Source organism: Mesoplodon bidens (genome assembly GCF_964165515.1).
Source record: "Mesoplodon bidens genome assembly, chromosome: 4".
NCBI lineage: Eukaryota > Metazoa > Chordata > Mammalia > Artiodactyla > Ziphiidae > Mesoplodon > Mesoplodon bidens.
Window position 1 is genome coordinate 173,506,918 of NC_138160.1, and position 13,058 is coordinate 173,519,975.

Here is a 13,058-nt window from a genome sequence, read left to right on the forward strand (position 1 = left end):
GAAGTAATGGACCAGAACGGCACCTGCAGCCCTGCAGCGCCGTCGGTCACAGAGGTGAAGAGAGGAAGGCAGCAGCGTGCCAGACCCAAGCACCCAGTTTCACTGAACTTTTATTGAGTTTATTTGTGGGATGCATGACAGGAAGTCTTTCCACTGTTAGTAAGAGTAAAAGTCACTTTCACAGTCACTTTGGCACACACTAACGTTGTCTCATAAAAAAACCAGAAAAGCAACGACAATGGAACCTATATAATACGTCATTGAATACATACAAAACTCTAATAAAATATCCCTGATAAACCAAAGTGCATATAGACAGAGAGCACGATGCTCAGGACCGTATTGCACCTTCCCAGAGTCACTCATGTCACTCGCATTGCCTAAGTCAAAGTTGGAAGTTAACAGTCATGAGAATTAGTATGGGTTACACCGAGTATTTACATAACAGTAACTAGTGCCAGGGGAGGGCTGGGCGCTGTCCAGCAGGGATGCTATGAACAGGGGACGGGGCTGGGGCGAGTGGGGGGTGACCGGCGGGAGTGCTACACTGGTCACGCCCAGGGCCAGGCCAGTCGCCCTCTGGTGTAAGGCAGCGCCGGCAGCAGAGTGCCCGGGGCTGCAACAACAGTCAGCGCCGAAGGGCCGCTCGGGCCACAGAGCGGGTCTCCTTTCCACAGAGGTGAGCCCGTACCTGGGGTCATGTACAGACTGGACTGGGAAGCCTTACCCTTGACCAAGGGTGGATGAGCGGGCCTCCTGCCTGGGTTGCTAGCAGCCAATTCCGTTACCTTTCAACTTTAAGGCATCTTCTACATAGTTTTATCTAAGCAAAAAAGCGATAAAAATTGAGGTAATTCTGTAGTTGTTCACATGGGTAGGTGGCCGCATCCACGTGAGACAGCCTTTCACTCTCACTCTCTCGCGCCCGTGCACGGGGTCGTGTGTGCACGTTGAGAAAGGCCATTGGAGCGAATGGACAGAGAATGGAAGTGGTGGTGCGTCCTGACGTCCCACTGCGGGGACACGTCCCCTGCCTCCTCTGCTTGACCTGAACCCCCAAGGGGACAGGCTACGGGGGCCAAGGGTTGTGTGAGCTGGACACAAAGGCCACAGGAAGCAGGCCACAGTCACACGAGTCAGGAGGACACACAGCACAGGGTCAGCAGCAGCAGCAACAGCAGAGGTGGCAAGGGAGCCGCCGACACACTGCCGGACATGGGCCGGGCGCCCAGGACGGCGACGCAAAACTGCACACCTGCGAGACCCCTCTGGCCTCGCCTCGCTGGTAGGCGGCATTTGAAAGGGGGCGGGCGGGCTCCGCCTCGATTTCCGACCCGCAGCTCCAGCCTGGAGGGATGTGGCCCCGCAAGGCGGTCACCAAGTGGTCACATTCAAACTTTGGCCTCTGGCCCCTCCAGCACCGCGACAGATCTTTGCCCCTTTAAAAACCATCACCGCGAGGTCCTGGCACCCCCACAAGAGGCCGGTGCCCCGGGCCGTGCCGCTGCGAGACTGGCCCTCCCGGCCAGGCGGCTCCAAAGGGGACAGCCGAGCACAGAGGCCCGGAGAAAACAGATTCAACCAAGAGAGCGCTCAGGAAGAGTCAGGGCAGTTTTCCATAGAAAGAGAGGAGGGGAGCCCACGGCAAGCTCCACAAGGCGCAGGGCATGCACTGGAGGGCAGAGACAGAGTTATAAACGGGCCGGTTACTTGACGAGGTCTTCTGGACTGGTGAGTTGGGGTCCGGCCGGGACAGCCATTGAACTACGTAGCTCTTCTTGGACGGATCGGAGATGTTTCCTAGAGGGAAAAGAAAGGAGTCTTGGCTGCTGGGGCACCAGGTCTGGGCACCCAACCCACCCACCCCAGGCAGAAGGGCTCCCTGGATTCTGGCATCCCAGGGAGGGGGTGACGGGAGGGCCCCAACCCCCCAGTGTGGCCTGCAAGCCCTCCTTCGGCGCAGATGGGCCCCAAGCACCCTGTCTAGGCCCAGTCCTGACTCTCCCACACCAAGCATCCGGGTCTCAGCTAAGCAGAGTAGCTTCAGCTACTATCCCCACACGCAGGCCCTACCAGCGCCTCCTTATCTCTGTTCTGACCTCCAAGTCCCCGCCGTGCCCTGCTCTGGGCTGAGCAGTGCCCTGACTGCTGGCTCTGGAAGTGCTGGGAACAAGTGAATCCCAGCTGTACCCCCTCCTCAGCTGGGGGAGGCACAGCTGACGCCCTGAGCTCCCTGCTCCGCAGAAGGGACTCATGACTGGATCTATGTCTTCAGCTGTTGTGGGGACCGAAAGAGCTGACGTGTGTCCAGCACTTGGCCAGGCATCCACACACAGCCAGCATTCTGGTTGCTCTCCTTGCAGGGCAGCAGGCACCCCCTACTCATACAGGCACCCCTACTCGCATGGGCATGGGCTGAGCCCCGATGTGCAGTCACTGTGAATACGGTTTCTGTCTCCCAGACCAAAAGGGAGTGCCAGCCAGGAAGGCAGGGATGGACTGAGTCCACACCATCCTTCACTAGGGCCTGGCCTGGAGGTGAGCATGGCAAATGCCACTTCCTTCCATTTCCTGCCAGAGAAAGGTCCCAGCCTAGGCCTGGGTGGGCTTAGCTTCTCCTTCAAGTTCACAGATGCTGAGTGCGACCAGTTGTGGGAAGAGCCGCATTTGCCTGGACCAGCCAGCCCCCCTCCCCTGGGCTTGCTGCATGCAGAAGGCTTACGGGGACAGGGGCCAAGCCTGCAGATCCTGGCCGTCTCGGGCCGCTCCTCCCGGCAGACCCCGAAGCTGTCGTCTCCGGTTCGGCAGAGCACAGGCCGTTCCTGGGTGCCGTTGCCACAGGTTACCGAACACTGCAGGCAGAGGGTTACCAGTCAGGGCCCGCCTCCCGTGCTAGGCTGGGTCTGAAAGGGCTCCCCAAGCGGGTGACCCCACAATACGTGGGAGGTGGGGAGGCACAAAGGGTAGAGGATGAGCTAGAGGCCTGCCCTGCCTAGCCCTAGCCCCAGGCAGCTGCCTCAATCTCCTGGGCTCTAGAGTGAGTTAGAGAGAACAAATATGCAGGGCCAGATAGGGCCTGGCACTTCTGGCTTCTCAACGAGCACCTCCCTCCTCTGGCTAGAGGAGGCCCAAGGCCCAGAAGAACTGCTATGCACTGGGGGTCACTGGGAAAGCTCTGCCCGGGTCCAGGAGGCTTCAGCAGAGGACCCTCCCTCCTTCTGGACACAAGGTTCTACACCACCAGCACCCTCACTGTCCCCTCCCGTCTTGGGCCGCCTTGGCCTCACCACAATGGGAGGGACCAGAATGAGCAGTCATGCCCAGACTCGTGGCTCTGCTCACAGCTCAGCCCAACCTTGCCAAAGGATGATTCTCAAGTCTTTGCCTTGTGTGTGACAAAGGGTTGACTCAGCAGTCCGGGTTGCTCAAACCTGCCCAGTCCCAAGAAAGGCCTATTTTCAGGGCTGGCCCTTGGGCAACTCCTGGGAACCAAGTTCATGGAATGGTCTGTCTGGTAAGAGCATTTTTGCATGCCTGAGGCCTTGGATCAGGCTGCACCAATTTGTTCGGTTGGTTTACACCAACAAGATAATTCATGGTGAGCATCCGCTTTCCCTCTGGGGTCTGGGGCTTCAGTAACTGATGTCAGTCACGCAGGCACCTGATGCCTACGTGACTGATCCCCAGTGAAAATCCTGGGCACCTAGATGTTTGTGCCTGGTTTCCTCCAGACTTCACCGAAACACTTTTTCCCTTTGCTGATTCTATGCTGTGTGCTTTCATTGTAATAAAGCATAACCATGACTACAGCAACTTCTGAGCGAATCTTTGAGACCAAGCCTGGTCCTGGCGACTCCTGACCCACCAGGTCCGGGGGCTGGATGTCAGTGCTCACATCAGCTCAGCCCTGCCCCCAGAACGGCTCCTCTAGCCCAAGACTATCCTTTCCAGCCCAAGTTTAAGCCCTCTCTTGCCCGTGTTTCCTCCTGCAAGTCTGACCGGCCTTCTAGCCACACCTCTGGCCCCCAGAGACAAAAGCCCAGGCTTCCCTTTGTTTTCTGGAGCCCAGGCTGTCCCCAGTCTCCTGAGGGTCCTGTCCTCAGGAGCATGGGAGCCTCTACCCTGCAGAGTAAAGATACACATTCCACTGAGTTTCCCATAGCCATGTGGAACCACGGGTGCCCTGAGACCTACGGGACGTGGCCCAGGGCAAGAACTGCATCCAGGCCCAGGTGGAACGCCCTGGGCACTTCAGTCTCACCCAAGCTTGGTCTGGGGGCTGAGGACACAGGGCCGGGGCACTGCTTACCTGGGACCAGGGTCCGGCACGCCACCGACCGGGACAGAGCTCACGGTTGCAGGCCCGGCGGCCCTCGGGTCGGGCGTCATTGCAGTGCTTGGTGTGCACAGAGCGGGTGGTGTTGTTGTGCAGTGGCTGAACGCAGCGCACGGAGCGAACCTGCATGCCCGTCCGCCCACAGCTCTGACTGCATGCCTCCCACTCGCCTGTGACCCACCTGTCAGGGCAGAGCAGCACATGGTCAGCCCCTGGAGAATCAGCGTGGCTGAGGCCCTGGTGGACAGAGGCAAGGCAGCCTGCTCCTCCAGGCGCATCTTTACCTACTGTCAGGAAGGCGCCCTGGAGGCTAGCTGGGCCCCTGCCTGAGGTCCTGCAGACGATGAGCCCCAAGCGTGCCCAGGGCTGGGAGATCCTGGCTGGGGTGTGGCCATGGAGAGCCGGCCTGTGTCCCTTCTTAGGCTCCTGACAATGCCCTCTGACCTCAGCTTCTGCTGACATCACCAACCCTTCCGGGCAGCAGCATGGACACCCTCAGCACCCGTCCCCGAATGGCCCCCACCTGCCTTTTACCCACTATCTTCCCCACTCAGGGTCCTGAAAAAGGAACCTGGGCCCAGAAATGCAGCCCTGTCAAACCCCGGAGCCGGAGGATCATGGCTGTGGCCATTCCAAGGCCGCAGCCTCTGGAATGAGCTGCTTGGGAAACATCTACCACAGGACCAGAAGCAAGCCCTGCACCCTCGGAGCCTCAGTTGCCCCATCTGAGCATTACCACTTGTTGTCATTTCTAAGGTGCACATTATTGTTTCCGTCTAGCAGGTCTGAAGTTGGGGGGCACTGCACAGCCTGCAACATCTTAGACTCCATAGAACGTGGTGAGTGAGAAAGAATCTTTCAAACGTCTCAGGGCACGTGAGGCTCAGAGCATCCAGGGAACCAGATCATGCACCACCCTCCACAGGAGCCCCAGGGCTCTCCCTCCCCTCCTCTAGTGGGGCTGGGGGCCGGGGAGCCCTGGCACTCACACGGGCTGGGAGCACTCCTGCGGGTTGCAAGCCCGGCGAATGGCTTTGGGCTTCGAGAGGGAGTCGCAGAATCCTCGGTGCACCATCTTGTGGTCCAGCCTCCGGCGGCAGCCATACTTGGTGAACTGGGACCCTGAAGACGAGAGCTCGAGGGGGCTCAGTGGGACAGTATGGGCCCTCCAGCAGGCGTGGAGGGTCGGCTCCTCAGGCCACTTAGCCCCGTTCTCCCCGACCTGCTAATGGGGTGGGGGTGGGGGTCGGGCAGGGACACATCTAGCCTGGTGTCTACCCAGCACCCCAGGCCAAGTGAGGGTGACAGGCCAGGGAGAGTAGCCCCCTTCTCTCCTGCCCCTTGGCTGGCTTCCTGGGGCAGGAGGGAAGGTTCTATTTCCTCTCCCATTGTTTAGTCATTTACTCCACCTTGAATTAATGTGCTCTGAGGACCTGGCTAAACATGGAATACAGCCTGCAAGGCTCCTCCAGCCAGTCTAGTGTAGCAGTTCTCAAGTGGTGGAGATTTTGCCCCTGGGGACATCTGGCGATCTCTGGGACACTTAGTTGTCACAACTGGGGGAGGAGATGCCACCGACATCTAACAGGTAGAGGCTGGGGATGTTGCTCAGCATCCTACAATGCACGGGACTACCCCCCACAATGGAAAATTATAGACCCCAAAATGTCAACAGTGCCAAGTCTCAAAACCTCAGCCTAGTGGGTTAGACATGAGAGAATATGACTGGGCAGCCTGATCTAGACTGGGCATCTGGGGGTATCCCAGGAAACAGAGGATGGAGGTGTGCTGATTTAGTGGGAAAGCGGTGGAAGGGGCTCCCCGGGGAAGAGATGGCCTATGCAGAGGCCCTGAAGCAGGAGCACAGCGTGTCCAGGAAAAGCACTTAAGGCCAGTGTGGACAGGGCTGAGTGAACAAGGGTTGGGGGTGCCAACGGCAGTGGGAGAGGTGAGCAAGTTGCTTGGACCTTGGAGGCCATGAGGAGAATTTTGTTTTTTATCCCAAGAGCAGAAGGAGCTGCTGAAAACTGTGATCACAGAAAGGGGTATGGTCTGATCTGCCCCTTTAATAGATCACTCGGAGGGCAAGGGTGAACACACGGGGCCAGTTGGGTGGCGAGGATGGTGCCAGGACTGGGTAACAGCAGACGAGTGCAAGAGATACGCAGGAGGGAGACTCAACAGGATGTGCTGATAATATCCAGGGGCCCTGGAGGCTCAGTGGAAGGCTGGGGTGCCATCCGCCCAGGCAGGAGCACTGGAAGATGAGCCCTCCGTCTGCCTGGGCCCGGCAGTGGGTGCCCCGCCCACTGGGCAAACTCCCTCTGTTGTCTAGGCGTGGGACCCTTCATGGCACCTGAAGGAGGTCTGTCCTGGCCACCTGCTCCTGCAGGCTGAGCTCTCTTCTGCCTTTTATCTCCTCCAGCCCCCTAGGAGCAGTGACTACACTGGGCAGATCAGAACTTCTTGTCTGTCTGTTATGTCCCGCCCAACTGTGGCCTCTTTGAGGTCCAAGGCAGGTGGGACCTCTCTGCACCCAGCCCTGCCCCAGGGAGGAAAGGCCTTTCTGCATTCGGAAAGGAGGGATCTTAGGAGGGAATGTGCAGGGGGGCCTCTTCATTGGTCTCCAGCATGGCCTGAGCCTTTCCTGTGACCTGCCTCGTGGTGTCACAGTAATCCATCCAAGCCACCTTCACGGCCACCTCCCGCCAGGCCGGACCTCCTTCTCACACGATGCAGGTGGGTGCTGGTGTCATCCAAGCCCCACACATGCCCCCTGGCTGCCCTGGGCGCCTGCTCTTCCTGCCCACCCTATGCCACCTCACTAGTGGGGCTAGGCCCTTGTCACCCAGGCAAAGGTCACTGGCTTGGGTCTAGTGTTCTCATACCTGGCACATCCCTCATGCCAGGCAGTCAGCAGGGACCATGGACTTAGGAAGCTCCTCATCCAGGAGACCCCTCCCACTTGGCCCCAACCTCCTCTGGGGCCCCAGCTCTGAGACGGCCCCTCACCTCCACCGCAGGGCTTGGAGCAGGGGGACCACTTCTTCAGGGCCCACTCGTAGCCCACGGAATTGTCCTCCAGGACATTGTTGTCGTCCACATTGAGCGAGTCCTCGTGGATCATGTACTTGTAGGTCAGCGAGATGCGGGCGTCCCCCTGCGGGATGACCTGCCCCGGAGACGGGCGTGAATGTGTCTGCCCACCACCACCCTCCCTCGGCGACCGGGTTAGGAAGGTCAGCCCGAGGAACATGTGCGGCCAAGTCTCATTATTCACGATACTCAGGTTCTAGAAAGTCCCGGCAAACACCGAATCTGCCAGTACTGAACCGCTGCTCACAGTTCAGGGAACACGGCGTCAGGGCCTGCGAACCTCTGGTCGTGACAGTTTCATTAACAGTCAGTGCATAAGCTTATTCTATGTGCATTTCTGTTTAAAGACACCTTAATTAGCACATGCCATTGATTCATTAACACTGAACTCATGGCCAGTACCCGGTTACTTGTGCCTGGACGCAGCTCATCTAACACATGCGTTCTCTCCTTAGGGCAAACCTGCAGCTTCCTGCTCAGAGGAACACCAGACCCATGCTTGGGGCCATTTTAAACAATGAAATCATCCCCCGAAAGCACAAAAATGCAAACAACATGGAAGTAAATAGAGTGTGAAAAAGACGCTTGTTTGCAGGAGCAGCTGAAACAAGAAGCAGAGCCTCGCCTGTTTCCGCCTCCTCACATTTTCCCCTGCTCCACTGCGAGTACCGGCAGACCTCGCTTTACGGTGCTTTGTTTTACTGCGCTTTGCAGATATTACATTTTTTTACAAATTAAACTTTTGTGGCAGCCCCACATCCAGCAAGTCTATTGGCGCCATTTGTCAACAGGATTTGCTCACTTTGTGTCTTTGGGTCACATTTTGGTAATTCCCACAATATTTCAAACTTTTTCTTTATTATTACTTTTATTATGGTGCTCTCTGATCAGTGATCTTCGATGTTATTATTGTAACTGATTTTTTGTTTTGTATTTTATTTTATTTATTTTATTTATTTATTTTTTGCGGTACGCGGGCCTCTCACTGTTGTGGCCTCTCCCGTTGCGGAGCACAGGCTCCGGACGCGCAGGCTCAGCGGCCATGGCTCACGGGCCCAGCCACTCCGCGCGCATGTGGGATCTTCCTGGACCGGGGCACGAACCCGCGTCCCCTGCATTGGCAGGCAGACTCTCAACCACTGCGCCACGAGGGAAGCCCTTGTTTTGTATTTTTAATCAAGGTATGTACATTGTTTTTTTTAGATCTAAGGCTATCACACACACTGGGAAACCAAAACATTCATGTGACTTGCGTTATTGCCATATTCGCTTTACTGTGGTGGTCTGGAACCGATCCTACAGTATCTACTGAGGTACGCCTGTATTGATTTTGGGATTAGAAATACTTTCGGTAGGTGAATTTACCAATACAGAAATGGCAGATACTGAAGCCTGACTGTATATGCACTGACAAAGGCAGGGCACCAAAGGCGTTTCTGGGGATGAAAAGTACATGCAGCCGAGGTGAGCAGGGCAGAGCACAGCGCACATGAAACACCCCACCGCCACAGCTGCGCACTCTGGTGTGGGGCGCTGGGTCCGGGTGCCTGAACCCAACCATGGTGTGCTCACCTTAACGGAGGGGCAAAAGTCACCTGAGCCTTACCTGTAGTGTTTTAACTTTTTTTACTGATAAAATATATTATGTATGCAATTAAAATTAATTTTTTTTTTTTTTTTTTCTTTTTGCGGTATGCGGGCCTCTCACTGTTGTGGCCTCTCCCGTTGCGGAGCACAGGCTCCGGACGCGCAGGCCCAGAGGCCATGGCTCACGGGCCCAGCCGCTCCGCGGCACATGGGATCCTCCCAGACCGGGGCACGAACCCGTATCCCCTGCATCGGCAGGCGGACTCTCAACCACTGCGCCACCAGGGAGGCCCTAAAATTAATTTTTTAAAAGTGAATTAGGAAATCAAGCCCCCTTTGTACTCCCATCACCAGGAGCAGCCTGTGGTCCTGGACTCAGGAGACCTGGGGTCCAGTCCTGCTCAGGGACAAAGTCTAGTGTGACCTGGGTCTAGCAGTCCAATTTCCTGAGCCCCACTGGTCACCCCCAGAGAGTGGCTGGGTTTGGATACAGTGGCAGACATGAATAAGCATGATGAAAAGTGGTCATGAATGTCACCCAGAGGGGGGAACCTAATCGCTTGCAGGGGATTTTGTCTTTGGTCACCCAGGGGTTGATACAGGGCCCAGAGCCCAACTGGTGGCTCCATGTCTGTTCCTTGCTCTGACACAGAGATAGAGACCCTTGGTACCAAAGTCACGCCAGAGAGGCCGTTCAGAGCATGGTCCGAAGTATGCAGGAGGCTCAGGGTTCCCAGGCACCCCTCATCCCTTCCCTAGCAGCTACTTGCTCCCTGCCTGGGCAGCCAGGAGGCGGTGGGCCTGGCCCCTGCCTCGACTTACCAGCACAGTGATGGTCCCGTGGAGGGGGCCCATGGTCTGCAGCGTCTCCCGGCCATCCTCGTCCCGGTACTCCCACTCCACACCCATGGCGATGAAGGACTTGGAGTTGGGATCCACGTCATTCTCTTCATTTAAAATGAACTTGCCTGTCTCCAGGTTCTTGACGGCTGCGAATGACAGAAGACAGCCAGCGTCACCCAGGGGCAGAACTGCGGGAAGGCTGGCAGGGTATGCTGGTTTGAACAGGTTGGGGAGTTACGGGAACCAGAGCTGCTCGTCTCCCGGCTGCCTTCTGCCGGGGGCCCGTCAGTCCCACTGACAGCCCACACCACCTTGGGCACCTGACTTGCCCTCTGTCTCTCAGCCAAAACTAAGTCTCCCTCTAACTCTGCCCTTCTGCCAGGCCCAGGGCCCTTTCCTGGATCTGCCCCTCAGGCCCTGAAGGAGATGCTGCATGGCAAGGGACTCGGCAGGCATCAAGGCCACCTCCTTGCTGTCTACTTGGAGCACTCAGTGGGCTCTCAGAGCCACTGCCTTCCCTGCCCCAGCCCCCCGGGCGAGGGGCATCTGCTGGACACCAGGGCACAGGGCTGGGTGAGGGCTTCCTTCCCTTGGGTGAGCATACGTCCCATATGTCTCCCCACCCCATTGGTAACTGTGGCTCGGCCTGGGTCCCCACCAGTTCCCTACAACCCAAAGAGGCATGACCTGGCCCGGGGACCACTCAGGCCACTAGGCATCCACAAAGAATGTCTAGGAGCCGAGAACCCACTGGTCAGGAAGCCCCACGCTTCCCACAGTGGAAGGTGTCTGCTGGGGTTCTGCTGGAAGATTTTAGGTGGTGTCACAGACTGGGCACAAAAATCATGGGATCACAGAGTTAGGAAATCATTCCCTTCACAAGTCTCCTAGAATCCTCTGAGAGCCTCAGCGGGCGCCAGGAGGTCCTCAGCTTGTCACTAACTCTCCCTCCTCTTGTGCAGGGAGAGCAGGAAACAGTGTTTAGATAGAAGTGTCTTTCTTTTCAGGGATCAACTTTCATATCTGCCTTCTACTTAAGGCAAGTGCCACTGGCTTTGCATTTTGGGATAGCAACATAAAGTCTCCTCTTAAAATAAGGAAGAAAGAAAAATTCATATTAAGAAGAGTGGTGTCTGTCTCGCGTCAGTGGCGGGGGCCAGATGGAGGCAGTCATGGAGCCCCTGACCCAGTCTGGCTTCCAGGGCACAGGGAGGAAGGTCGGGACCCAAATTGGAGGAAGGGACTTGTATGGGGTCCCCTCAGTGACCCCAGCATCACTTCCTACTTCGGCCTTACAACTTGGTGGGGGGCATGGATGGGTGAAGCCCCTTTGAGGAGCCCCAGGCAGCCTGGAGGAGCACAGCCCCACAGGGGCTGCCATGTGAGAAGGGGGCACTCAGAGTTGTTAGAACATCCAAACTTTCAACAGATGCCAGGAATCCCTATTCCAAAAGAATCACTTGAATTTAAAATGAAACTAAATGAAAAAATGCAAATATGTCATGGGAGCCCATCTACCAGCTGACCTTAGCAGCCGCTGCTTAAGGACCTTGCCTGCCTTCCAGTGGACAGGGGGTTTCCCCCTTGGCCTCGAGATGGAGTTAGGGTGGGGAGGTGTGTCATGTTTTAAACACATGTCCCTCCACAGCTGCTGCCAGGGAAGCCCTCTGATCCCAACCCCTGGCCTCTCCATTGGGAAATGACTCCAGGAGACGTCCACCAGGTGGGCCAGGCCAGGGACAGGGGAGATGGGGCTGCAGTCACCCCTCTCAGCTGGGGCCCTGATCCCCGGAAGAGTCAGGCTGCAGATCCACCGCACTGCCTGGGCTCCGACACTCACCCAGGTGGTGGCTGGTGGTGTCTGCCTCCTGGATAAGCAGGTGTCTGGCTCCTGCTGGGATCTCAAACATCTTGATGTAACCTTTGTTGGGATGTGGGGAGACAAAGGCAAATGAGAATGGAGAGGCCGTCGAATGCAGACAATGCCAGGAGGGCCTTGCCCTCGAAGGTGGTTCCAGAGCCCCCAGTGTTTTATGGGCTCTGACTGCCCACCCAGACAGGGGTCCACGGGAAAGCTAGCACACCCCAGCCAGCCACAGCCCTTTGCTCATCTTCAGATCCAGGTGCTCCTTCAGCCTCCTCCATTGAAAACTTAGTGGGCGTCCTCGTGAGTGTCCCTGGAGTCACACCTGGGCACGGAGCTAAGATGCCACATCCAGGAGGGAGGCCTTCAGCAAACTGCTTGCCCTCCCTGGACCTCGGCGGCTTAATCCGCAAACTGAAGACAGCCTGTTCACGTGGGGCGATGCAGAAGATCAGCTCCTGGCACCCTGGCACCAGCTCTGAGTGGAGTCTGGCAGGTTTGTCCCATGGCCTTCTTCCAAAAGAGGTGAACCAAACAAAGTGGCTTCTCGCCATTTCAGACAGAGGTAGAGCGGTCAGCTGCTGCAAGCCCACCCAGAGCACCAAAGCCAGACGGAGGTACCACTGTGGAAGGAGGCTCACCAAGCGGTCTGTTTTCCCAGAGCCCACCTTGGCCAGGGACCCCAAGTTCCCCAGCCCCATCCTGTGGCCCTGTGGGGACAGGCTTACATGTCCCTAGGCCACAGGCTGCACTGACCAGCCCATCAAAGTCCTACTGACACGTGGCTGGGGGCAGCGAGCAAGGGAGGCCAGCCGGTGACCGGAAAGCCTTGGAGGGCTGGGGAGGGTGCCCTCAAGTAAAGACTTCTAAGACCCACCCTGTGCACATATACCCTGGCGTTATCCCTGTCCCTGCCCACCCTGGGGCCTGGCGCAGCTGCCCCTGACCTGGTTCTCTCTCCACCTCACCCTCCCAGACTTACACCCCCTCTCCCGCAAACGGCTGAGAACCCAGTCAGAGCCACCCGGCCAGGTGCTATAGACATTCAGGCCTGGGTGCCCTGGGCAGGGGGAGGGAGGGGCGCACTCACCGAGCTTCTTGGGCGAGCGTGTGAATGTGCCCTTGACCACCTTGCAGTGGGAATTGTCCCCTCCACACACACCACACTTGTCCTCCTGCTTGCTGGAGCCGATCACCCCGTCACAGCCCACCTTCTGCAGAGGGGTGGGGAGGTGCAGTGTATACTCGAGACCCCCTCTCCCCAGCTGTTCCCTCCACAGCCCAGGTCTGGGCATCCCTTCTTTAGCAGTTCCTGATGCAGGGGAAGGAGAG

General features: G+C 57.3%; 1 protein-coding gene and 1 long non-coding RNA gene across 2 annotated transcripts in view; one reads left to right on the forward strand and one right to left on the reverse strand.

Annotated features, from left to right (window-relative positions):
* Positions 1-13,058, forward strand: part of LOC308617132 — a 387,539-nt gene that overhangs the window by 260,637 nt on the left and 113,844 nt on the right. The window lies entirely within an intron of this gene.
* Positions 1-13,058, reverse strand: part of ADAMTS2 (ADAM metallopeptidase with thrombospondin type 1 motif 2) — a 232,722-nt gene that overhangs the window by 6,983 nt on the left and 212,681 nt on the right. Inside the window, exons 14-21 of the mRNA XM_081233868.1 lie at positions 12,817-12,940; positions 11,703-11,783; positions 9,842-10,008; positions 7,349-7,508; positions 5,326-5,458; positions 4,310-4,517; positions 2,723-2,852; positions 1,711-1,800 (exon numbers count right to left, since the gene is read on the reverse strand). Coding sequence (XP_081089994.1) covers positions 1,711-1,800; positions 2,723-2,852; positions 4,310-4,517; positions 5,326-5,458; positions 7,349-7,508; positions 9,842-10,008; positions 11,703-11,783; positions 12,817-12,940 — 1,093 coding nt within the window. The remainder of the gene's footprint in view (positions 1-1,710; positions 1,801-2,722; positions 2,853-4,309; positions 4,518-5,325; positions 5,459-7,348; positions 7,509-9,841; positions 10,009-11,702; positions 11,784-12,816; positions 12,941-13,058) is intronic.